A 24,269-nucleotide genomic window follows, 5' to 3' on the forward strand; every position below is an offset into this window, starting at 1 on the left:
AATATAACTACCCTAACATCCAGCAATTGCACTACTATTTACCCAAAGAATACAAAAACCCTAATTCAAAGAGATACATGCACCCCAATGTTTATTGCAATATTATCTACAATAGGCAAATTATGGAAAGAGCCCAAGTGTCCAAGAACTGAGGAATGGATAAAGAAGAAGTGGTTTTTATACAATGGAATGTTAGCCATAAAAAAGAATGAAATCTTGCCATTTGCAATGATGTGGATGGAGCTAGAACATATTATGCTAATAAGCAAAATAAATCAGTCAGAGAAGAACAATATCATATGATTTCACCCACATGTGGAATTTAAGAAACAAAACAAATGACCATAAAGAAAAAAAAAACGGAGAGGCAAACCAAGAAACAGAATCTTAACTATAGAGGAACAAAGTTATGGTTACCAGAGGGGAGTTGGGGGTGGGGGATGGGTGAAATAGGTGATGGGGATTAGGAGTGTACTTGTGATGAGCACCAGGTGTTGTATGTAAGTGTTAAATCACTATATTGTACACCTGAAGCTAATATTACACTGTGTGTTAACTAACTGGAATATGAATATTATAAAAATTCATTGACTGTAAATGCTTGATTTAGTTTTGTGCTCTTGATTCTGTTCCATTGGTCTACACGTGTGTTTTAATTACAATAACTTTGTAATATAATTTGAAGACATGAAATGTAATGCCTCCAACTTGCTTTTTCTTTCTAAAGATTGCTTTGGCTATTCAGGGTCTTTTGTGGTTCCAAATTTTAGGTTGTTTTTTTTTTTTTCTACTTCTGTGAAAAACACTATTGGAATTTTGATAGCAATTTCATTAAATCTGTATATCACCCTGGGTAGTATAGACATTTTAACAATATTAATTCTTCTAATCCGTGAACATGGGATATCTTTGCATTTTTGTGTCTTTTATTTCTCTTATAAATATTTTATAGTTTTCAATGTATAGATCTTTGGCCTCCTTGCTTAAATTTATTTCTAAGTAATGATTTTGGTGGTATTACAAATAGAATTGTTTTGTTGATTTCCTTCCTTTTCAAATAGATCATTTTTGGTATAATGAATTATAATTTTTCTTACATGTTTTTTTGTATCCTGCAAATTTACTGAAGCCATTTATTAGTTCTAATATTTTATTAATGGAGTATTTAGGGTTTTCTACATATAAAATCATATCGCTTGCAAACAGAATTTAATTTATTCCTTTTAGATAGGATGCCATTATTAAAAAAAAAAGTCTGGTTGCTCTTCTAGTACTTCCAGTGTGAAAGCGAACATCCTTGCCTTGTACTGGAAAAGTACAAGAGACAAAACGATCAGTTTTTTCCCACTGATAATGATGTTGGTTGTGGAATTTTCATAAATGGTCTTTATCTATGTTGAGGAAATTTCCTCTATACCTATTTTCTTGAGAATTTTTATCATTAATGGATGTTGAACTTTGTCAACTACTTTTTCTGCATCTAATGTGGTTATTGTGTGGTTTTTATCTTTATTCTGTTAATGTGGTCTTTCACATTGATTTCATATGTTAAACCAACAGGTTGGTAAGTTTTGATTGGATGCAAGGCAGTGAATTGTACCTATTGGGTATTGGTTTTTTGTTTGTTTGGTGTGTGTGAGTGTGTGTGTGCATGTGCGTGTGTTTGTTTTTGTTGTTATTGCTGTCTTACTGAGATTTAATCTGGGATGCAGTTATTTGAAAATTTTTAAGGTTTGTCAGGCAGGGCTGGAACAGTGCTTAAATATAAGGCTAATTATTCCCCTCTACTGGGGAAACACTCTGCTCTGTAGTCTCCTTAATGTCCCACGAATAACAATTTTTTGTTTTGTTTTGTTTTTTAACTTTTGGAACAGACATTTTTCCGAGCCCTGTGTGAGTACTGGACATCTCTAATCCTTTCAAGTAATTCTATACCTAACCTCAAGTATTTCCCTACTACATATGTGCTGATTAATATTCAGCTGAATATTTGAACTGGAGATCTCTGGAATTTTCTCTATGCAGCTATCTTTTCCAGTACTCTGTTCACTGAATTATAGCCACCTCAACCTTTCTAGACTCTGAATTTCATCTTCTTAACTCAGGGAGTCTACCAAGCTCAGCCTGGGTTCCCCCTTTCTGTGCCACAGCCTGTAAACTATTTCAACGCAATAATCTGAAGCAATCATTGGCTTACTTCTGTTTCCCATCTCTTAGGGATCATGATCCTTTGTTTCCTGATGTCCAATGTCTTGAAAACCTGTGTTTCATGTATTATATCCATTTTTTTTTCTTTACAGTTTCAAGTAGAAGGTAAATCCAGTCCTAGTACCTGCTACTCCATCTTAGCCAGAAGTAGAAGTCTCAAGAAACTTCTCAAACGTTAATTGGTCTATAAGTTTCCCAAAGTTTTGCCTATCCTTACACAGGTAAATATCCTTTTCTCTATATACCAGCCCACTTCAAATAACAGGTGGCTCAGCCTGTTAAGCTTCCAACTTTGGCTGAGGTAATGATATCACAGTTCATAAGTTCAAGCCCCACCCCTTGGTACCCTTGTCTCTCTACCCTTTCCCTGCATGCACTCTCTCTCTCTCTCTCAAAAATAAACAAATATTAAAAAAATTACTTCTGGAGAAACTAATCCCTTATATATGTGTAACACATTATAACACATTATAGCTAAAAACATAATTTCACATACTGAGATAACATGGTTTTCTCTGGGGGAAAAAAAATGACCAGTGCCATGCTAATAAGAAATCCATTTTAATGTGAAAAAGAAATCCATCTTAATGTCAAAACTCATAGAAAAGTTTTCTTGAGTCAACCTTTTTGGATAGATCCAAATCTCTACATGTAACAACAACAATCTCATCCAGGGCTTTAAAACGAGCATTTTATTTTGAATTTACTCACTGTGGTGGGCACTGGTACTGCTTGTCTCTACCAGGTTGATATCATACTGGACTGAACTGGCCCTCTGAAGGTGGCCCTTCCTGACAGTAAAGAAGAAACACACAAATAAAAAGCAGGTAAGTGGAAAAGCAGAAGGAAGTTTAAACTTGAAAATTTGGAGGTCTATTTTCTTCTCCAGAACTACCTGAAACTGACAAGGCTGACCTAAAACTGTGCCCCATTATTCAACAAATCCACCAAGTCAGGGAGTTCATTATGGGGACTTCAGATGCTGATGATGCACTTAGTTCTTTTCCTTTGAAATTGGAAAGCTATTATTAATGTAATGTTTTTGTAATGTTTTAATGTTTAGTGTAATGTTTTTGCCCTTTTAAAAGAGGTTTTCATTATTAGCTGAGACATTTGTGATATGGGGTAGCTTTACTCACTATTAATGACATTGAAAACCTCATTTTGTGCCTTTTTAAGGTTGTAGTTCATCCATCTTTTAGGTCATCTGGCCAATTAATATGGGTTATAATTGTATTCAGATGATCATGACAGTTTTTTTTAACTACTTTTAATGTTAAACAAGATTTTGAAATGTACACTTGCTCTAATTTTTTTCAGTGTCAGTGCTTAGAGTATATATTAGTGAAAATGAATTCAAAACCATTTTACCACAGCAAAATGAAATGTGTCTTCTAAAAAACCCTGATTCCTCCTCATGAAACATTACTGATTCTAGGCTAGATTTCAGCATTAGTGAGGTATCATTTTTGACCTCATTCAAAGATCACACTAATTAGTTACTAAATTTCAAAAGACCCACATTTAAAGCAATTTCAACCACTAATGGACCCAAAAACTATTTTAGTAAACAGACTTGGTTTCATTCTTGAAAGCACCACTCTGACAAATACATTTCATTTAGTCAATACATATGAGCCCAAATCATAAGTGTAGCTTCTATAAGCAATAGCGACTCATTTTCAAATTTATTCTTGGCATCGTTAAGGCCATGACTCTGCTTATGTTCTCATTCAAAAATGCGAAATACACAATTTCAAACATATTGCAACCCTATCTGAAAAATTTTCAAGAATGTTATTTTCTTTAAGAATGGTAAGGATGTGGGGTGCCTGGATGGCTGAGTCAGTTAAGCATCCGATTTTGGCTAAGGTCATGATCTCACGTTCTATGGGTTCAAGCTCCGCATCAGGATCTGTGCTGACAGCTTGGAGCCTGGGGCCTGCTTCAGATTCTGTGTGTGTGTCTCTCTCTCTGCCCCTCCCCAGCTTGCTCTCTCTCTCTCTGTCTCTATCTCTCTCAAAAGTAAATAAACATTAAAAAAAAGCTTTTTCTCTTTTAATATACAAACTAGATAAAATACATTAGTTAATAACTTTATACCAACTTTGTGTTCTTATAATAATGGAATAATTCCAAGATCATAGTTTTTTAATACATTACTGAACTTGGTTTGCTAATTTTTAATCTTTTATATCTAGGTTAAATGAATAAGATTGGCTCATAATTTTCCTTTTTTTTTTTTTTTTTTTAAGTAGGCTTCATGCCCAGTGCAGAGCTCAATGTGGGGCTTAAATTCACTACCTTGAGATCAAGACCTGAGCTAAGATCAAGAGGCAAATGCTTAATCAACTGAGGCACCCAGGCGTCCCTTGGCTCATAATTTTTTTGTTCATACTGTGATGGTTAACTTTAGGTATCAACCTGGCTGGGCCATGGTGCCCAGATATTTGGTCAAACATTATTCTGGATGTTTCTATAAGAGTGTTTTTTTTAAATTAATTTTTAAATCTATGTATTTTGAGTAAAGAAGATTGCCTTCCATGACGGGGGTGGGCTTCATCTAATCAGTCTAAGGGCTTAAAAAGAACAAAGACTGACCTCTTTTGAGTAAGAAGAAATTGTGTCAGCAGATAGTCTTCAGAGCTGAACTGCAACACTCACTATTTTCTGAGTCTCCTGTCTGCCAGGCCACCAGGAAGACTATTGACATGCCAGCCTCCACAACTTAATGAGCCAATTCCTTAAAATAAATCTGTCTCTCTGCACATTCTATTGGTTCTATTTGTATGGAGAATGCTAACTAACACACATACTAGCCATTACAGGTTACACTCTATCTCCCAGAATTCACAAATTGAAGCACTTATTCCTAATGTAACTATGTTTGGAGACAGAGCTTTTAGGGAGGTAATTAAGGTTAAATAGGGTTAGAACAGCATGTGGGAATGAGATATTGTAGCTATCTTTGGGAAAATACAATCTGATACAATGAGTTTCTATTGAATTTTTTTCATCTGAAGTAAAACATGAGATTGCTTAAATGATATATTTTAGAATAAAATATGTAATTATATGTTTTAAAAGAGCAGTCTCTCTCCAACTTTTAATTACTCTATGGTATAAAGGAATTCAGAAAGGAGGATTTTATGAAATATAATTTTACATATACATAAAACCTTTCCTAGAATATAAACTTCTTAAGCCCTTTTGCATCTCTTTTATTATTACCCGCAGCTCCATTTTCACAAGTATTACGAGAACATAGTATTAAAAATATTTCACAAGTATTACAGTGTGCACTTAATAAATAGTAGTAATGAGAGTTATAATACCAGATAACTCCTAAACTTATAAATTCTATATTTATTATTTTCATAAAATTCCAGAAAAAGGTGAAGACCAAAACTAATAAATGAAAGTAATCTCCACCACATTTTATTGCTTCATATGAGTAATTTTTCCTTTTGTCTTATGAGTTACAAGTCTTCCCAAATTAATTGCCTCCTTATTTGTCTCTCTCCAAGTTGATTTAAGTCTCTACAATTAGGGAACATGTCTGTCTTGTTCACTATTGTATTCTTTTTTTTTTTAATATAATGTATTGTCAAGTTAGCTAACATACAGTGTATACAGTGTGCTCTTGGCTTTGGAAATAGATTCCCCACTATTGTATTCTTTATTCTTAGCACAATGCCTAGCACATAGTAGGCACTAAATGAAGAATTAATCCTAGATATTAACCACAGGCCTTAAATTCATATTTACAATGTTGGATAAGTTGTTTCCTTCCTTTCACATTCAAAATGTACTTTAAATAGACCTAGCCCTAATATTTAGGTGCTTTGGCATGATGACTTTAGTGAATGTGGGTCTACCTAATTAGTTTACAGAAATCAACGCTTGATGTCAGTAACAAAGGACAAATAGAGACTATTTAAGATACTTTCAAAATGACTTATTAATTTAATAACAACTGTATTAGAGAACTTTAAATAGAAATCACTATCTGTAAAAATATCTAGATCCAAAGGGCATATTAGTTGTTTAGTAGAAAAACTACTTTATGCATTACTTTTTTCTTTTCAAAAGTATGTTTCTATTTTGGTTACCTGAAAAGGAAGTAGAGGGCTCCAGTGATAAGAGTTCCTAGAAGAATAGTCAATGACACAAAAGCTGCAAACAGGTCACTTTTAGTTTGGATGCTGGAGCTTGGGAGAAAAACCTCTTCACAACGAGCTCCTGTATAATTTTCAGTGCATCTACAGAATAAAATTTTAGGTAAAGAACTGCATTCTCTGTTCCATTAACTAATATAGAAAACAAAAGGTTTTCAGCTGGTATGAAGAGTAAAGAAGACTAATTTTTCAGGTTGTGGATATAAAGTAGGCATGCTTTCCTATAATGTTCACAGAGCTACAGTTATAATAAAACACATTAGCATATGCAATCTAATCTTTCTAATCTTCTTTTTCTGGTTTTCTCAGTGCTTAGAAACTCCAGAGAAATTAAAACATATTAAGTCCTCTTATCTTCTAGATTTTCAATAATGTAATTATCTACACTTAAATTTATCTGAGATTTATTTTGTTACATCCAGTATAGATGCGGGTTTAAATGTACTTTTCTACAATATTGCTAACTGCTTATTCTCACCCTACTTATTAAATAATCATTCCCTTTCCTACTGCTTAATAGGGCCTCTGTTAACATGTCAAATCTATATAAAGAACATTTCTTTCTATTCTTCCATGTTCTACACATCTAATGTTCTACTACACTGCTTCAACATGGTTGCTTTATAATATGTTTTAATATCTGGTAGTTCTATTTCCTATAATTTCCTTTTCTAGAATATTTTTTATATTTTCACTTGCCAACCAAATATTTTATGGCAAATTTTATTTTTTTTATGTAGGCTCTATACTGAATGTGGGGCTTAAACTCACAACCCTGAGATCAAGAGTCACATGCTCTACCAACTAAACCAGCCAGGTACTTCTGCCAACCAAATATTTTATTTTATTTTTTTTTAAATTTTTTTTTCAACGTTTATTTATTTTTGGGACAGAGAGAGACAGAGCATGAATGGGGGAGGGCAGAGAGAGAGAGGGAGACACAGAATCGGAAACAGGCTCCAGGCTCTGAGCCATCAGCCCAGAGCCTGACGCGGGGCTCGAACTCACGGACCGCGAGATCGTGACCTGGCTGAAGTCGGACGCTTAACCGACTGCGCCACCCAGGCGCCCCAACCAACCAAATATTTTAAAGGCAATTACTTTCAGCTCCTTAAAACTATACGGTAAAGGACTATAATCTTTCATATTATAAATCAGTTCCTTTTACCCTATTAATATGTTCAAAGAATTATAAAACACAGAGATTGAGGGGCGCCTGTGTGGCTCCGTCCATTCAGCATCTGACTTCGGCTCAGGTCATGATCTCACTGTTCATGGGTTCAAGCCCTGCATTGGACTCTGTGCTGACAGCTCAGAGCCTGGAGCCTGCTTCAGATTCTGTGTCTCCCTCTCTCTTTGCCCTTCCCCTACTCTCCTCTATCTCTCTTTCAAAAATAAGTAATAAAAACATTTAAAAATTTTTTAACTTTAAAAAAAACACAGAGATTGATATGGATTAATAAGAATGACACTGTTTGGCACCAAATCAATTTCATTATTTTGTAGTTGCAGTTAAAATAAATAATGGTATACATTGTTTAATAAACCTAAGAAGTTATGGAGTAAATTTCACTTAGCAATAATTCAGTGTAAAAAAATATATGTGTATGAGTGTATGTATGCATGGGCATGTACATGTATAAAAAAGTGTGTATATGTGTACATTATATGTGTGTGTGTGTGTGTGTGTGTATTTTTCTTCTTTAAGCTGGTATTACCAAAACTAGAAATGTTGATCTATCTCCTTTCTCCCACCTTAGTGAACTAATTACTAACAAAGTTTTGATAACTAATGTGATACACTAATAATATACATAGATATAAGAAAAGATCAAGATATAGTACAAGATATATCAATCTTACTTAAATGAGATATCTTACTTAAAAATGAAAGATGGTTTATTAATCCCAAACCCTACCCACTGTGAGGCGGTAGCATTATTGGTTATAGAGTATCAGTTTGAGCAAAAAAGCAGTCTCAATTCTCTCAAACTATTGTAAAGATGGAGCTGAGACACAGGAAAAAAAGGTAAGGAAATAACATGAGTGGAAAACTGAAGTGGCAATAAAATTATTTTGGGGAAAACACAATTATCTAATAAAATAGAAAATACTTCTTTTTCCATAGACTGAGTCAAATAAATAAATGTGAAAAGAAAAAAAATTAATGAAAATAACTTCTTTCTCCTATAATTCCACATCCCACTCCTCAAAGGGGAATAAATAGACACACACACACACACACACACACACTACCTGGAATGTCAACATAGCAACTGTCATAAAAACTGATACATATATCATCACAAAATAACCAAAGGAAAGGGGCATTCCACACAGTAAAAAAACAAAAACAAAAACTAGGTTCTAAATTTAGTTGGCCAAAGTATCTCTAAAATGACCAAAAAAAAAAAAAGAGGAAAAACTCCTCTAGCTTCTTTAATTTTTAAAATTAGAATTCTAAATTTAGAATTAGAAGATAAATAACAATTATTTGTTACTTCTGAAGGTTTTTAAGGAAAAGGCTTAGCTACTGAAAGAAAGTTGGTGTCATAGCTTTATTTATTTATTTATTTATTTATTTATTTATTTTTTAATGAAATTTATTGTCAAATTGGTTTCCATACAACACCCAGTGCTCATCCCAAAAGGTGTCCTCCTCAATACCCATCACCCACTCTCTCCTCCCTCCCACTCAGTGTCGTAGCTTTAAAATAAGTTTAGAAATAATGTGCAAATGGGGCTCAGTTTCTACTCTAGAAAAGATAATTAGAACCCTAAAGAAATAAATCCAGAAATGAGACAGCATAATTCTTCATAAGTAGGATTTCTTAAAAGCCTATAAATTCATTACTCAAATTTCTTAATGCTGCTCAAGGTTAGGTAAGATTGAACTTGAAGGAAGATGACAAACTAGGTGATGGAACTAACTAAAAATGTTTTACCTGGACGATAAAAACTTTGAGTTGAAAGGAGTCAGGGGAATAATATAATAGACATTGAGAGGTCAGATCAGGTGATAAACAAACAAAAAGGAATATAAAGGAAATCAACACTAGAGTGTTGTTCTGTGGTCTTACAGCAGGGCAAAGCAAACACATACGCTTGTGGGAAAGTAAAAACATGTTGCTATCTTTAAATAAAGCAAGGTCAAGAAAAAAAAAATCCTGTTATTTTTTAACTAGTCAAATTAGAATTTAGAGAAAGGCAAAGAGAAATTTAAATATTATGTTGAAGAAGTAGGAATGATTAACCTAAAAATTAATTTTAAATTTTTAGATATTTATCATACAAAAAAGTAAACACAGCTTACCAATGAGTGTGTATATGGATTATGATTTTCTTTTTAAGATTTTTTAGTTTTTTAAGTAATCTCTGCACCCAACATAGAGATCAAACTCCTGATCCCAAGATCAAGAGCTGCATGCTCTACCAACTGAGCCAACTGAACCAGCAAGGCACATCTGGATTCCACTTTTAAAGCTCAAGCTCATTTATGAAAATGTTACAACCTCAGTTACAACATAAAAGTGAAATTTCAGGCAGTTAACCAATTATTTTATGGGTAAAGAGGATGAATTAAGATCTAGCCAGACAACTGGTAGTACTAGTTGAAGCAAGACAGAAAGGTAAGGTATTGCACCAGCATTTTACACAGAACTGAGTACACAGAACTAAGTAGCCTTCAGTCTTTATGCAACTATATTGCTAAATTATTTCTGGACCTCATTTCTGCACAGACCGCCAAGTAGCAAACAGTTGTGACATCTAGTGTCTACCTAGTGAGGGAGATCATGTACATTCTCCTGGAACTGAAAGATGAAACCTGGAATAGATATAACTCCCAAGCCCCAAATCCAGTCATGATTTGGTTTTCTGGCTGAATACCGCCAATAATCTTTCCCTAAAACCAGAGGCTATGTATGGTACATTGCACATGAAATAAATTCATTAGATTATACAGCACTTAAAGTAAGTTGTTACACATTAGAGACCTTTACCATAATAAAAGAACCAAGTTTTTAATCATGTAAACAAATATAGTGCATTTAGCTTCAAGAAAGAGTATTCAACTATGAGCTAGAAAAAACTAATCTCTTGAACCCACACTTGTGCTTGTTGGCTGTGTGACCTTGTACAAGTAAACTCTCTTAAGACTCCGTAAAATCAAAATAACAACACCTGCTTTAGCTATTTCATAGGGCTATTGTCAGAATCAAACAATGTCTAAAAGTGCTTTGAATGTTGAAACACACTATACAGGGGCGCCTGGGTGGCGCAGTTGGTTAAGCGTCCGACTTCAGCCAGGTCACGATCTCGCGGTCCGGGAGTTCGAGCCCCACGTCAGGCTCTGGGCTGATGGCTCAGAGCCTAGAGCCTGTTTCCGATTCTGTGTCTCCCTCTCTCTCTGCCCCTCCCCCATTCATGCTCTGTCTCTCTCTGTCCCAAAAATAAATAAACGTTGAAAAAAAATTTTTTTTAATTAAAAAAAAAAAAGAAAAAGAAACACACTATACAAATGGAACTGAAATTAGTGACTTTATAAAGACCATGTTTACATCTCATATTGGACTATAGGGAATATAATGCCTAAGAAAAATTATAGCCAGAAAAGGTTAAGAGCATGACAACCAATAAATGCTACTGTTTATTATTAGTAGTAGTAGTAAATATTTCTCAGAAACAAGTTTGTATTATAGAATAGCTCACTAACCAAGTGGAGACTCAATGTCAATATCACTTTACTTGGAATAATCTATTCTGGAAAGCAAAAGTACAATATTGGCACACGCCAAAATTGAATTACATTGACCAATACTCTGTAGCATAATAAAAGTTCAACCTGAAATCCATGAAAAACAGTTAAAACAAAACAAAATAAAACTATTAGAGTGCTCAAGAAATATGAACTGACAACATGAGCTTGAACCCCTTTAGTAGTCCAGGACATAAAATAATACACAAACACGCCAACATCCTATGAAACTCCTACTGGAATTTTGGAAGCAAGAACTCAATTAGGGAAGACTAATTCATGACCTTTTCCTCTTTTATTAACTAGTGACATAAAGGTAACTTCATTAAGTATTTACTAGATTCTTAACACTACAGATACTTAGCTAATTAATATTCAATCCTGCAAAAATTTTGTTTAATGTTATATTTATATGATTACTAGCACCACAAAAAACAAATAATTACTACACTTCATATGTGTAAGTATAATCTAACCTTAGTTAAAAGCAAAATCTATTAGACTCTTTCAAGATTGACTATTAACCAGATAATTCATATGCTGAAATGGACTACCAATTAAATCTGAATATAAATGGATAAAACATTGCATAAAGAAGAATTCACATTTGTCATTTTGTAGGGCATTGTTATAGTTTTATTGTGAAAAGTTCTACTTTTTTAGCTTAAACAAATCACTGAAATATTGAAGTATTTTATTTACTAAAACAAGCTAAGGCACAATGAATGAAGGAAACATGTGAACAAATGGTGAGCTTATAAACTGGGAACAGCTGGAATGACTTATGCTCGTAAATCACCGGACACTCAGTTCAACCACAGTTCTAAGTGGACAATATTCATGCTGGCATCTTACCTTCCCAGGCTTCAGGTCTCAACAACCTTCTAATGCAGGGAAAATCTCATGCCCCAACTTGGAATAAGACAAAGAAAAGCAAGCATCAGTTCACTTCCTGACAAAAGAAGTTAAGTATTAGAGCTAGGCAAAAGTCACAATTGTCACTTTGCATTGTATTCCTACACTGAAAATGAAATCTTACTGATGAGAAATGGGAATATTTTTCAGTTGTCTTCTAATGGAAATGGTGGATAATAAAGACACTAAAAGGGTAAGGGAAATTCATAAGCAAATGCAAAATCTGATACAATTTCATTATGCAACAAATAAGAAAATGAAGGAGCTTTAAAGATATATATTGTCTTTAATTGGCACTGTGCTTCCTAGAACAGCAATAAGCTAACCCAAGTTAGCTCTGAAGAATCATTTCTACTCTTGGACAAATGACACAAATCACTAAGACAAACTCAGAAGATAAGGAGACCTAAGAGAGAAGGAATGCTTCCACTGTTTCATAACCATATTCCACCATGTTTGATAAGCATAGTGTCTGATCTGGAAAAATGTGAGGTTTCAAGATTTATTCTCTTATAAGTTTTGTTCTAAGCATGGTAAAATCAAGATAGATGTATCAATTGTTTCTGTTGAGTATTCTAATGAAGACTACAGAAATAAGATTATTACTGTGAAAAGTGCTAACAAAATGCATAACTAAACAGAGCAACTGTTTTATGCATTTGCAAATAAGCTTCAAAGGTGGCTATTTCCCTTTTGTAATGGTGTTCTAAAGATCAGTTTAAATCCTGACGTTTAATAAAGTATATGGTACAGTGCCAAAAGTCAAATTAAAGAGGACTTTGTTGTGATTAATATCACAGTAGCATTTGAACTTTTTTCTTTGTACTATAACCCTCTACTAAATTTAGAGATGAAAAAAACAGAAGTCTTATCTATAAAGAGTGCCAAGACTCAGCCTATTTTAACCAAATGGCCTTCAGAAAACTTTAAAACTTTCTGTGGCTAATAAAACAACTCATAAAATCCAGATTTCTTCTGGTAACTGAGTTTAGTAAAACATATAGAGAGGCCCAGCAAAACTACTGATAGACATGGGGCGCCTGGGTGGCGCAGTCGGTTAAGCGTCCGACTTCAGCCAGGTCACGATCTCGCCGTCTGTGAGTTCGAGCCCCGCGTCAGGCTCTGGGCTGATGGCTCAGAGCCTGGAGCCTGTTTCTGATTCTGTGTCTCCCTCTCTCTCTGCCCCTCCCCTGTTCATGCTCTGTCTCTCTCTGTCCCAAAAATAAATAAACGTTGAAAAAAAAATTAAAAAAAAAAAACTACTGATAGACACAAACAATATACATAATTAAATGAGGCAACATGCCAAATAAAGAAACACAATAAATGTCGGTTTCTTACATTTTCCAATTCTAAGTGATCCTCAGTCTCAATTATTTTACTTTTGAATAAGTATCCTTTCATACATTACACGTTTGTACTCCTTAAACTGCCTCTCAAATAGAATTCAGCCTTTTATCACCTGACAAATGGTGATTCCACCTAACAGTGGGAATGCTACTGTTGCGAATAGGGGACAGAACTTGGCATCAGCCAAGGCAGCAGAGACCTTCCCGGGTCTGAGCTTGTGACTGTGTAGTCAGATACTTCTTGGAATTCCCCTCTGGGAAAATCCCGGTGATCAGGCTCAGGGAATCAGAGCTTACTTAAGTCACTCGGGGTAATTATTCCAACAGATATCCCTTGGCCAATTTAAACCTTCTGTCTCAGAGCTCCACCTCCACACTGTGCAATGGTTGGCTCTGAGGTGATTACAAGATGCATGAAGGAAAGTGAGGCAGCAAGGAAAGTCCTCATCCAGCTAGTGAAGAAAGACAGGTGCAGACAAACCCATTTTCCCTAACCTTGCTCCAAGAACCTAGAAAGTTCTAGATGGGTGGTTGAAAGATTAGGGGCTGGCTAACCTTATGGCTAATTGGCCAAGAAAACAAGAGCTGGAAAGGGCTGCTGCCTGAACTGTTCTCTAGTGAAAGATTCTGAAAACGACAAGAAAAAAAGACTACTAGGTACCCAGTCTTAATGTACCTCCTTGGGTTGTCTGACTCTCCAGGGTGTGCTTTTCACTGTATTTGAGTTACTTTACAACTTTGTAAACTCTTTAAAACTTATACTAATGCAAATTAAGTTTGTCCAATATAACAAAATAGATTGTCCTGTGGATATTAATCTGTATCTATTTGTAAATTCACTTCAACACCTAAATGTGTGTGTTGTTTGAATTCTCCCTTCAGTCAGTTGTAACATTTCACTGGTTCCTTCATTGATTAATGAACTAAGTATATCTTTGATACACATTCATTTTATATTTGTATGAAAATCATTTTTCCTTTCATAAAAATTTATTTCAGGGCACCTGGGTGGCTCAGTTGGCTAACCGTCGAACTCTTGATTACAGCTCAAGTCATGATCTCACAGTTGGTGGGGTCTGAGATTGAGCGCCACATCTCCTGCAGCCATCTCTGAGCTGACAGCGCAGAGCCTAATCTGGGATTCTCTCTCTCCCCGTCTCTCTGTCCCTCCCCGGTGTGTGCTCTCCCTCTCTCTCAAAATAAACATTAAAAAAAAATGTATGTATATATTTTTTAACCAGTTTTGAAGGTCCTTCACTGAGACAGAGTCATGTGACAGAGCTAGATAAACAAAGTTGCCAGAGAAATACACCCCCTGGGCACCTAAAGCCCAGACATGTCTTTTCCTGGCTCCCAGACGTGAACTCCAAGCAGGAATAGATCTTAAAATTTGCTGCTTCTGTGTCTTTAGTTTTTCCCCCTATTTACTAATTTTATGGTTGTGGTGGTGGTTCACTTACTACTGATAAGTTATTTCCCATTAGTAAGAATACTGATAAGTAATTTGGTTTTGGAGTTTGATAATCTGATGATCTCTGTAAACAGATGACAGACATCTATTCTCTATTAAAGATGACAGAGAATCTGTCTTGTTAGACTTTTATTAAAATTTTATTTTTCCATTTTTAAGTTCAAATCAATTAAAACTTTTATATGCACTGGGAAGGAGAATACTTTTTTGATATTTATGAGTAAAATTTCATGTTTCTGTTTACTCTTACCTGTGCCAAAGTTATAGATCTAAAGATCTATAAGTTCTCTTCGTGTCTATGACTTTAACAAGCCTTTACCAGGCAAGGGAATTAAAAGCAAAAATGAACTACTGGGACCTTATGAAGATAAAAAGCTTCTGTACAGCAAAGGAAACAATCAACAAAACTAAAAGGCAACCAACGGAATGGGAAAAGATATTTGCAAATGACTTATCGGACAAAGGGCTAGTATCCAAAATCTATAAAGAGCTCACCAAACTCCACACCCGAAAAACAAATAATCCAGTGAAGAAATGGGCAGAAAACATGAATAGACACTTCTCTAAAGAAGACATCCAGATGGCCAACAGACACATGAAAAGATGCTCAACGTCGCTCCTCATCAGGGAAATACAAATCAAAACCACACTCAGATATCACCTCACGCCAGTCAGAGTGGCCAAAATGAACAAATCAGGAGATTATAGATGCTGGAGAAGATGTGGAGAAATAAATGGGAGCTCTCTTGCACTGTTGGTGGGAATGCAAATTGGTGCAGCCACTCTGGAAAACAGTGTGGAGCTTCCTCAAAAAATTAAAAATAGACCTACCCTATGACCCAGCAGTAGCACTGCTAGGAATTTACCCAAGGCATACAGGAGTACTGATGCATAGGGGCACTTGTACCCCAATGTTTATAGCAGCACTTTCAACAATAGCCAAATTATGGAAAGAGCCTAAATGTCCATCAACAGATGAATGGATAAAGAAATTGTGGTTTATATACACAATGGAGTACTACGTGGCAGTGAGAAAGAATGAAATATGGCCCTTTATAGCAACATGGATGGAACTGGAGAGTGTGATGCTAAGTGAAATAAGCCATACAGAGAAAGACAGATACCATATGGTTTCACTCTTATGTGGATCCTGAGAAACTTAACAGAAACCCATGGGGGAGGGGAAGGAAAAAAAAAATGAGGTTAGAGTGGAAGAGAGCCAAAGCATAAGAGACTCTTAAAACCTGAGAACACACTGAGGGTTGATGGGGGGTGGGAGGGAGGGGAGAGTGGGTGAAGGGTATTGAGGAGGGCACCTTTTGGGATGAGCACTGGGTGTTGTATGGAAACCAATATGACAATAAACTTCATATATTGAAAAAATAAAAATAAATAAAAAATAAAAAAATAAAAAGCCTTTACCTCTCATTCTATATGAAATGTCTTCCTATCTCCAGAAGGTATTTAAAAAATTATACTACAGAGTCTCTTAAAGTTCTGCTCAGATTGACTTAAAGAGAAAAATAAGCTTTTATATAAAATTCAGTATTCATAAAGTTCCCAGAATAGGAAGCTGAACTTCTAATGGTTTTAAAATGCTAAACTTATATAAAATTATTTTCAGTGACCCTAAGAAATATTTGAAGAATCCAAGTTCACATTAGTAGGAGTAGATTTGTAGTAAATAAAGCTAACCTAATAGTTTGGCTTAAAAAAACACCTCTTTTTCTTCATCAGTGTTAAGTATAACACAAGCATACATTTAATTCTCCTAGGGTGTGTTTTCCCTAAACTTATACAGGCTTACTGATTAAATAAGCTCATACTATTCCTACATATTATTAAAACCTAGGAAAAATATAAAACTGTGTTCAATTTCATTGAATAATTGATCTGACAAATATTTTACTTCAATCATAATTATGTTTTGTAGTATTTATGTTTTATAGTAGGTCATTTCCAAGGTAACTTAAAGTCTTAGACTGATTAATTGAATTAATATCGTAAGACCCTTAATCTTTAAGTTACTTTTGCTTAAGGTTATAGCTTTGCGGGGTGCCTGGGTGGCTCAGTCGGTTAAGCATCAAACTCTTGACTTCGGCTTGGGTCATGATCTCTCAGTTCAAGGGTGTGAACCCTGCGTGGGGCTCTGCAGTGGCAGTCCTGAGCCTGCTTGGGATTCTTTCTCTACCCCTCTCTCTGACCCTCCCCCATGCGTTCGAGCCCACTCACTCTCTCTCTCTCTCTCAAAATAAATAAACTTAAAAAAAAGTTTATCGGGCCACCATGTTAAAAAATACTGTATGTACCAAAGAAAACATTTTACTTTTAATCCCTTTGATCAATATGGCTTTTTTCCAAATTGGCTAATGGATCAAAATGAAACTTAATGTAAATTCAGTTACTGATCTTATTTGCTTTTTCTAGAAATATTATTAATGTAATAAATATCAATGAGGGAGATTTTAAAAAAGGGATGTGTGTGACAGTAAAAAGTTGATGTGTAGTCATGACATTTGCATATCTACTAAATGGCTTGTATATGCTAGACAGCTCTAAACTACCCATCCCTCAGTTTTGTCTATGAAGTAGAAGTTAGTTACTTGGTTGAAACCTATAATTGATATGAGTAATAAGACTGTACTAGGAACAACTGTGACAGAGAAATACAAGTCTGTGTATACTTTTGTTTTTCAAGGAATAAGAGTAGTTTTGTCTGAAAGTAGCAGTTTGCAGTCTTGAGGTTTTTTGGTCTCCAAACCAAAGGACTTTCAGACTTAACTGAGGACTCCAGAATTTCCGTTTACATTGGTTAGGATTATTGGTATTTACTATATTGGAAATTGAAATAAAAATTTTTAAATACTTCCTTATGATTCATTGGAGACAAGAATAATACAGTGTGCTATACATAACATCTTCATGTTATTATAAAAATGGTTTGAACTAGCAAAACCCATGAGAAAGAATCAGGGAGAACTAAAGGGTCAGTTCGTTCTAGAATATAAAAAAGCATAATGAAGGACAAAATTTGCAAAGTAAATTTTATTTTGTCTCTTTCAACTAGAAAGGCAACCAAGTCTGGTTTCTCAGGCACCTTTGAAACTGTATTAATCCACTGCCCAAATGTCCTCTGCCTTCCCAGAACTAGATCCTAAATATAGAAAAAGTAAAACTTTCAGTTTATCTTTGACACCTAAAACTATCATTGGGATTTCCCAGAAGACCCTAGAAAATCACACTATTTTTATCTTTTACCACATAAAAATAGAGATCATTGAAATAATTATAATACTAACACACTGAACAAAAATCTCCAGAATTTCCTGGAGATTTGTCAATGCCTTTTCTGCCCATAATATGTTTTTAATCTCAGGGCAAATACAGATCAAAACTCTTAACGAGAATTCTTACAGATTCCAATAGAGAATTTTACCTTTATCCATTCTGATATTATGGGTCACAGAAATAAATTACCCACAATCATCTGTCATCTACATAGTTTATGTTTTGTGATGCAGAGTTTGTGTCCTAAACCAAAAAGGACAGCCCCAGAGCCTCATGGACAAGAAATGTACAATTTACTGCAAATTTTTGATACTTCAAAAAAAAATTCTTAAGTACAATCTTCTGAGAGGATTGAATCAGGATTTCCAAGAGTCTTTATAATTCAGACTCTCACAGCTTTGTGAGAGCAGACTGCTAACTCAACATGCTGAGGAACATAGTGAATAAACTGATGAGGGAAAATTGAGTAGTTATTCGTTTAGAATATTATTAATATTGTAATGATGTACTTTTCTGACCTCTTTCTTAAGCTATGAATATCCCACAACAATTTAGTAAATAGTACTTTTGTTAAATTAAAATATTTTGAAATGTCTGATACTCATTGAGCATCCCCTTGACCCACAAATTCAGAAACTGAGTCATCTTACTTGTTTTAATGTTTATTTTTGAGACAGACAGAGAGACAGAGAGAGAGAGAAAGAGACAGAGGGGGAGAGAGAGAGAGAGAGAAGGAGAGGGGGAGGGGTAGAGAGAAAGGGGAACAGAGGATCCAAAGCTGGTTCCATGCTGACAGCAGAGAGCTCAATGCAGGGCTCAAACTCATGTACCATGAGGTCATGACCTGAGCAGAAGTCAGATGCTTAACGGACTGAGTGCCCTCATCTTACTCTTAATGGCAGTATTGTTATTATTACTTTCAAATGCCCAATAAGAATCCATTCTCTTATTATTAGGATAAAACTGGTTAAATCATTTAGGCAACCAAGGCCTTACCTGAACTATCATATTTGAGAATGATTCTCATTGAATTAGGTAAGATAAGTCATTTTTACAGAACTAAGGTTTACCTTACCTATAGATCCAAAATCTACAAAGACCACCTGGGAATACTGGCCTGGTACCTGGTTTACAGGTCAAGCATTACAGGTAGTGAGGAAGTCACTTATCGAAACACCAAGACCACTGACAAATTTGGAGGACTTTAAGAAAAGAAGAACTCATCCATATTTATAGATACTACAGGCAAAGTCTGGAAGAGTTAGTTTCTTAGGCTTGGTTTCTTAGCCTCAGGATAGTGAATAATAGAGGCTTATAAAAGTCCATTCCTGGAGTGCCTGGGTGGCTCAGTCTGTTGAGCGTCCGACTTCGGCTCAGGTCATGATCTCACAGCTCGTGAGTTCAAGCCCCGCATCGGGCTCTGTGCTGACCGCTCAGAGCCTGGAGCCTGCTTCTGCTTCTGTGTCTCCCTCTCTCTCTGCCCCTAACCCACTCACATTTTGTCTCTGTCTCTCTCAAAAATAAATAAACATTAAAAAAATTTTTTTAAATAAATTAAAAATAAATAAAAGTCCATTCCAAGATTCTTTATGAAAGCTTTCAGAGAGAATTTTATAACCTTCATGGATGTTCAATACGGAATGGCACAAATGTGCAAAAGCAAATCAAGGTGACCTATATGTTTAACACCCTTGTTGCACTTATACAAGCTGCACCATCACATCTTTTTTTAAATTTTTTTTAACATTTATTTTTATTTATCTTTTTTGAGAGAGAGAGCGAGCAAGCAGGGGAGGGGCAGTGAGAGATGGACACAGAATCTGAAGCAGGCTCCAGGCTCTGGCTGTCATGAAAAATTATGAAATACTTTGAAATGGACAAAAAATTATTATTGGGTGTCCTGTCCAATATATTCTTTCAGGTTATCCAATTCTATAAGGGTCTGCAGCTCTCATTCCAGCTATTCTACAACTCTGTAAAATATAGAAAACTTATACTAACACAAATGATCCTTTGCCATAGAAATTCAAATGAGGGGTGCCTGGGTGGCTCAGTCAGTTAAGCGTTCAACTCTTGGTTTCAGCTCAGGTGATGATCTCACAGTTTCATGTGTTCAAGCACCGAATCAGGCTCTGTGCTGACAGCAATGAACCTGCTTGGGATTCTCTTCCTCTTTATCTCTGCCCCTCCCCCAGTCATGTTTTTTTCTCTCTCTCTCTCCCATTTTCTCTCTCTCTTTCTCAAAGTAAATAAGTAAACTTAAAAAGAAATTCAGGGGCACCAGAGTGGCTTAATTGGTTGATCCTCTGACTCGATTTTGGCTCAGGTCATGATCTCACAGTTCGTGGGTTTGAGCCCCTCACTGGACTTTGCACTGACAGCACAGCCTGCCTGGGATTCTCTCTCCCTCTCTCTCTGCCCTTCTCTTGCTCTCTCTCTCAAAATAAATAAATAAACTTGAAAAAAAGTTCAAATGAATTTTGCCTGGTGGAATATAATTATTTCCTTTAGACACTGATCAGTTTTGCATGTATTTGTAAATTCCTTTCAGCAATATAATAATAATTACCCATTATATATTTATCTATTGCTTTGAACTGTTTGTAACATCCTACTGGTCTCCTCAATAATTAATGAGTTAAATGATATCTTTGATATGTTAATTTATATTTATATGAGATCATGACTTTACCTTTTCTAAAATATATATAATATATATAAAATATTATAGCTATTATCTATTATAGATATATCTATTGTATTATATTAATAGGTACTAATATATGTATTATATATTACATATATTATCTATACTATTATCTGTTATCTATATTATATATTGTCATCTATTATCTATATATTATCTATTAATTATATATTATATATGTAACATATTGCATATTATATATGTAAAATATATACTATACTACATATAGTATATATTATATATATGTTATACCATCAGGAAGGCTGACCCTAGGCTCCAGAGCCTGGGAAGATTCTAGTCCTTCCATTTGGATTGCCAAGGTAGCAACTACACTATCATATTTGGGAATTTTATAACATATTATAGGCCTCTAGGGTCCCTTATACCATTTTATCTTTAACTTTCAGACAATGACTTTTCAAACATGTTTTCAGGAACACACTAGGAGATGAAAGTCATGATAAAATAAATGATCCTGGATCAAACTTTTACTGGAAAAGAATCATACTTTTGCATTTTTTTCTAACATCCTATCTTTAACAACTAAAAATATAAAATTAGATAAAAATGCAATGTCCTTCAGAATCACAATATTCCATTGTGATTCTTCCATTTGTATGCTGCCAGTTGTATGCTGCAATAGAATTTTTCAAAAACCAAAAATAATTTAGAAGAGGGGCTCTTGGGTGGCTCAGTTAGTAAAGTGTCTGACTTCTGCTCAGGTCATGATATCGTGGTTCATGAGTTCAAGCCCTTCATGAGTTCAAGCCCTGGAGCCTGATTCACATTCTGTGTCTCCCTCTCTTTCTGCCCCTCCCCTGCTTTCCCTCTGTCTCTCTCTCTTTCTCTCTCAAAAATAAATAATAAACATTGAAAAGAAATTTAGTAATAACTTGAAATAGAATGTTAGGCAACAAGCAGTTGTAATTCATTTTATCTTACAAAGAGCTAAATGATATATTAATGAAATCCATTTGGATTAAGCCTAACAAACTTTGTGGCAGTTTTCATGAGTAAAGGATTCCTAATAGCTAGACAGTTGGAGCCATGAGAGTCAGCCTCACCTTCTAATTCTCTTTCTGCAGAAAACAATGAAAATGGCAATATCTCTGGGAAAAGTCATAAATTAAGCTACACTGTTATTTAAACCTCCATGTGAATGAAGAGTTTTTGGAAAAAAATTTTGAGAACAGAGAACAGCGAATGCATAGTATAGGGGAAAAAGTCATGACAGAATTGAGTGCTTGGGTGGCTTAGTTGGTTAAGCAACCAAATGTAGCTCAGGTCATGATCTAACTAACGGTTTGTGAGTTCAAGCCCTGTGTTGGGCTCTGTGCTGACAGCTCAGAGCCTGAAGCCTGCTTCAGATTCTGTCTCCTTCTCCCTCTGCTCCTCCCCTGCTCCCTCCCTCTCAAAAATAAACATTAAAAAAAAAAGAGTCATGACTGAAATAGCCAAAAAGATAAAATTCTACTTCACAGTTGGTCCCCTGATAACAACCACTTTCATTCTGAACAGAAATTAGAATTTATGCTTTTGAGAGAAATCTTGGGTACACAAAGGTAAGAAGGCATGTGACAGTAGAAAGGGATAGTGGCCTGAAATAAGTTATTCAAATGTAAAGCTTCACAGCTACCCAAAAGGCATCTTGGGGCAATCTAATGTGATAATGTATTTCAAAGCATTTGGCATACAATAAATGCTGGTTGTTGTAATTTTTTGAATGGTGTAATAGAGAAAGTCAGAGAAGGAAAAGAATAAATAAATGAAAAAAGGGATAATGCACATCAGATCCACCAAACAGAAGTCTGGACTGTGGATTTCTGAAATTTATTTGCAAAACTGGAAAAACATACAGGGAGAGAATTTGATTAAATTTAAAATAATACTAGTTACATACAAATATTCAAAGATGTAAAATGATTACTCAGTTTTCTGCATTTCTTTAAAAAGTTTTAGATAGTCCCATGTAAATTTCTTTTTTTTTTTTAATTTTTTTTTCAACGTTTATTTATTTTTGGGACAGAGAGAGACAGAGCATGAACGGGGGAGGGGCAGAGAGAGAGGGAGACACAGAATCGGAAACAGGCTCCAGGCTCTGAGCCATCAGCCCAGAGCCCGACGCGGGGCTCGAACTCACGGACCGGCGAGATCGTGACCTGGCTGAAGTCAGACGCTTAACCGACTGCGCCACCCAGGCGCCCCGTCCCATGTAAATTTCTTAAGTGAAGAAAACCTGAACAATGTTCATGGAAATCTCAAACATGCTATATTTTCTTCCTATTGTGTTAATATTCACAGTTGAAGTTCAAAAACAATAGCATGCTTTTATTCCAGGCCATAAACTACAATAAATTCTTATAACTACAATGTAAGTCCATTAAAGAAATGTTGACACCTGAATACTAGCAGGACAGCTCAGCATAGCTATATTCAGGCACTAATAGCATTAATCTGTGCTTGTATCAGCAAAACTCTTTATATTATTCTTTTATCTCCAAATTGAATGGATCTGACCCCCATTTTTTTTTTTCTGGAGTTGGGCCTACTCTCTCTATGCCTATAAAATACAAATATACATACCCACAATATAGCTTACTTTAAACATTTTTTTTAAATGTTTATTTATTTTTAAGAGAGAGAGAGAGAGAGAGACAGAGCACAAGTGGGGGAGGGGCAGAGAGAGAAGGAGACACAGAATCCAAAGTAGGCTCCAGGCTCCGAGTTGTCAGCACAGAACCTGATGCAGGGCTAGAACTCACGAATCCACTAGATTATGACCTGAGCCGAAGTTGTACACTTAACCGATTGAGCCACCCAGGCACGCCATAGCTTACTTTTATATTTTCAAATAATTTATTATGTGGGAAATATGATTAACTGTTTTAATGAAGTTCCTTTGAATATGAAAGTTTAGAAGGTAAAAATATAAACAGATAATTTTATTTTTGTGCCATTTTGGAAATACCATTTATCAAGATCCAAATAGCTAAAACATACAGTGGTAAAAAGACAGTCTCTCCAACAAATGGTGCTGGGAAAACTGGACCACTCCATGCAAAGAATTAAACTGAACCATTTTCCTATACCAGACACAAAAATAAACTCAAAATGGATTAAAATTCAAGACCTGAAACCATAAAAATCCTAAAAGAAAACACAGGCAGTAATCTCGTACACATCAGCCTTCGTAACAATGTAATGCCCCCAATTTTGAATCGGAGAGACCACCAAGGAGCCGATACCGATGCAAACGCACGAGGGTTTATTTGCAAGCTCAAGCTTGGGCCCAAGTATACCCGACACAGCAGAGCAGGGACTTGGACCCCTAGGTTAAGAGGCGTAGCAGTTTTATAGGGGCCAGTGGCCAATGAGATTGTAACACACACAGAAAGTT

General features: G+C 35.3%; 1 protein-coding gene across 6 annotated transcripts in view; it reads right to left on the bottom strand.

Annotated features, from left to right (window-relative positions):
* NRG4 (neuregulin 4) overlaps positions 1 to 24,269 on the bottom strand; it is a 209,158-nt gene that overhangs the window by 27,548 nt on the left and 157,341 nt on the right. For all 6 annotated transcript variants that reach the window (XM_023255040.2, XM_023255039.2, XM_023255038.2 and 3 more), the window contains 2 exons: positions 6,321 to 6,470; positions 2,920 to 2,999 (listed from right to left, as the gene is read on the bottom strand). In XM_023255040.2, coding sequence (XP_023110808.2) covers positions 2,920 to 2,999; positions 6,321 to 6,470 — 230 coding nt within the window. The remainder of the gene's footprint in view (positions 1 to 2,919; positions 3,000 to 6,320; positions 6,471 to 24,269) is intronic.

The sequence above is a fragment of the Felis catus genome, chromosome B3, assembly GCF_018350175.1.
Source record: "Felis catus isolate Fca126 chromosome B3, F.catus_Fca126_mat1.0, whole genome shotgun sequence".
Lineage (NCBI taxonomy): Eukaryota > Metazoa > Chordata > Mammalia > Carnivora > Felidae > Felis > Felis catus.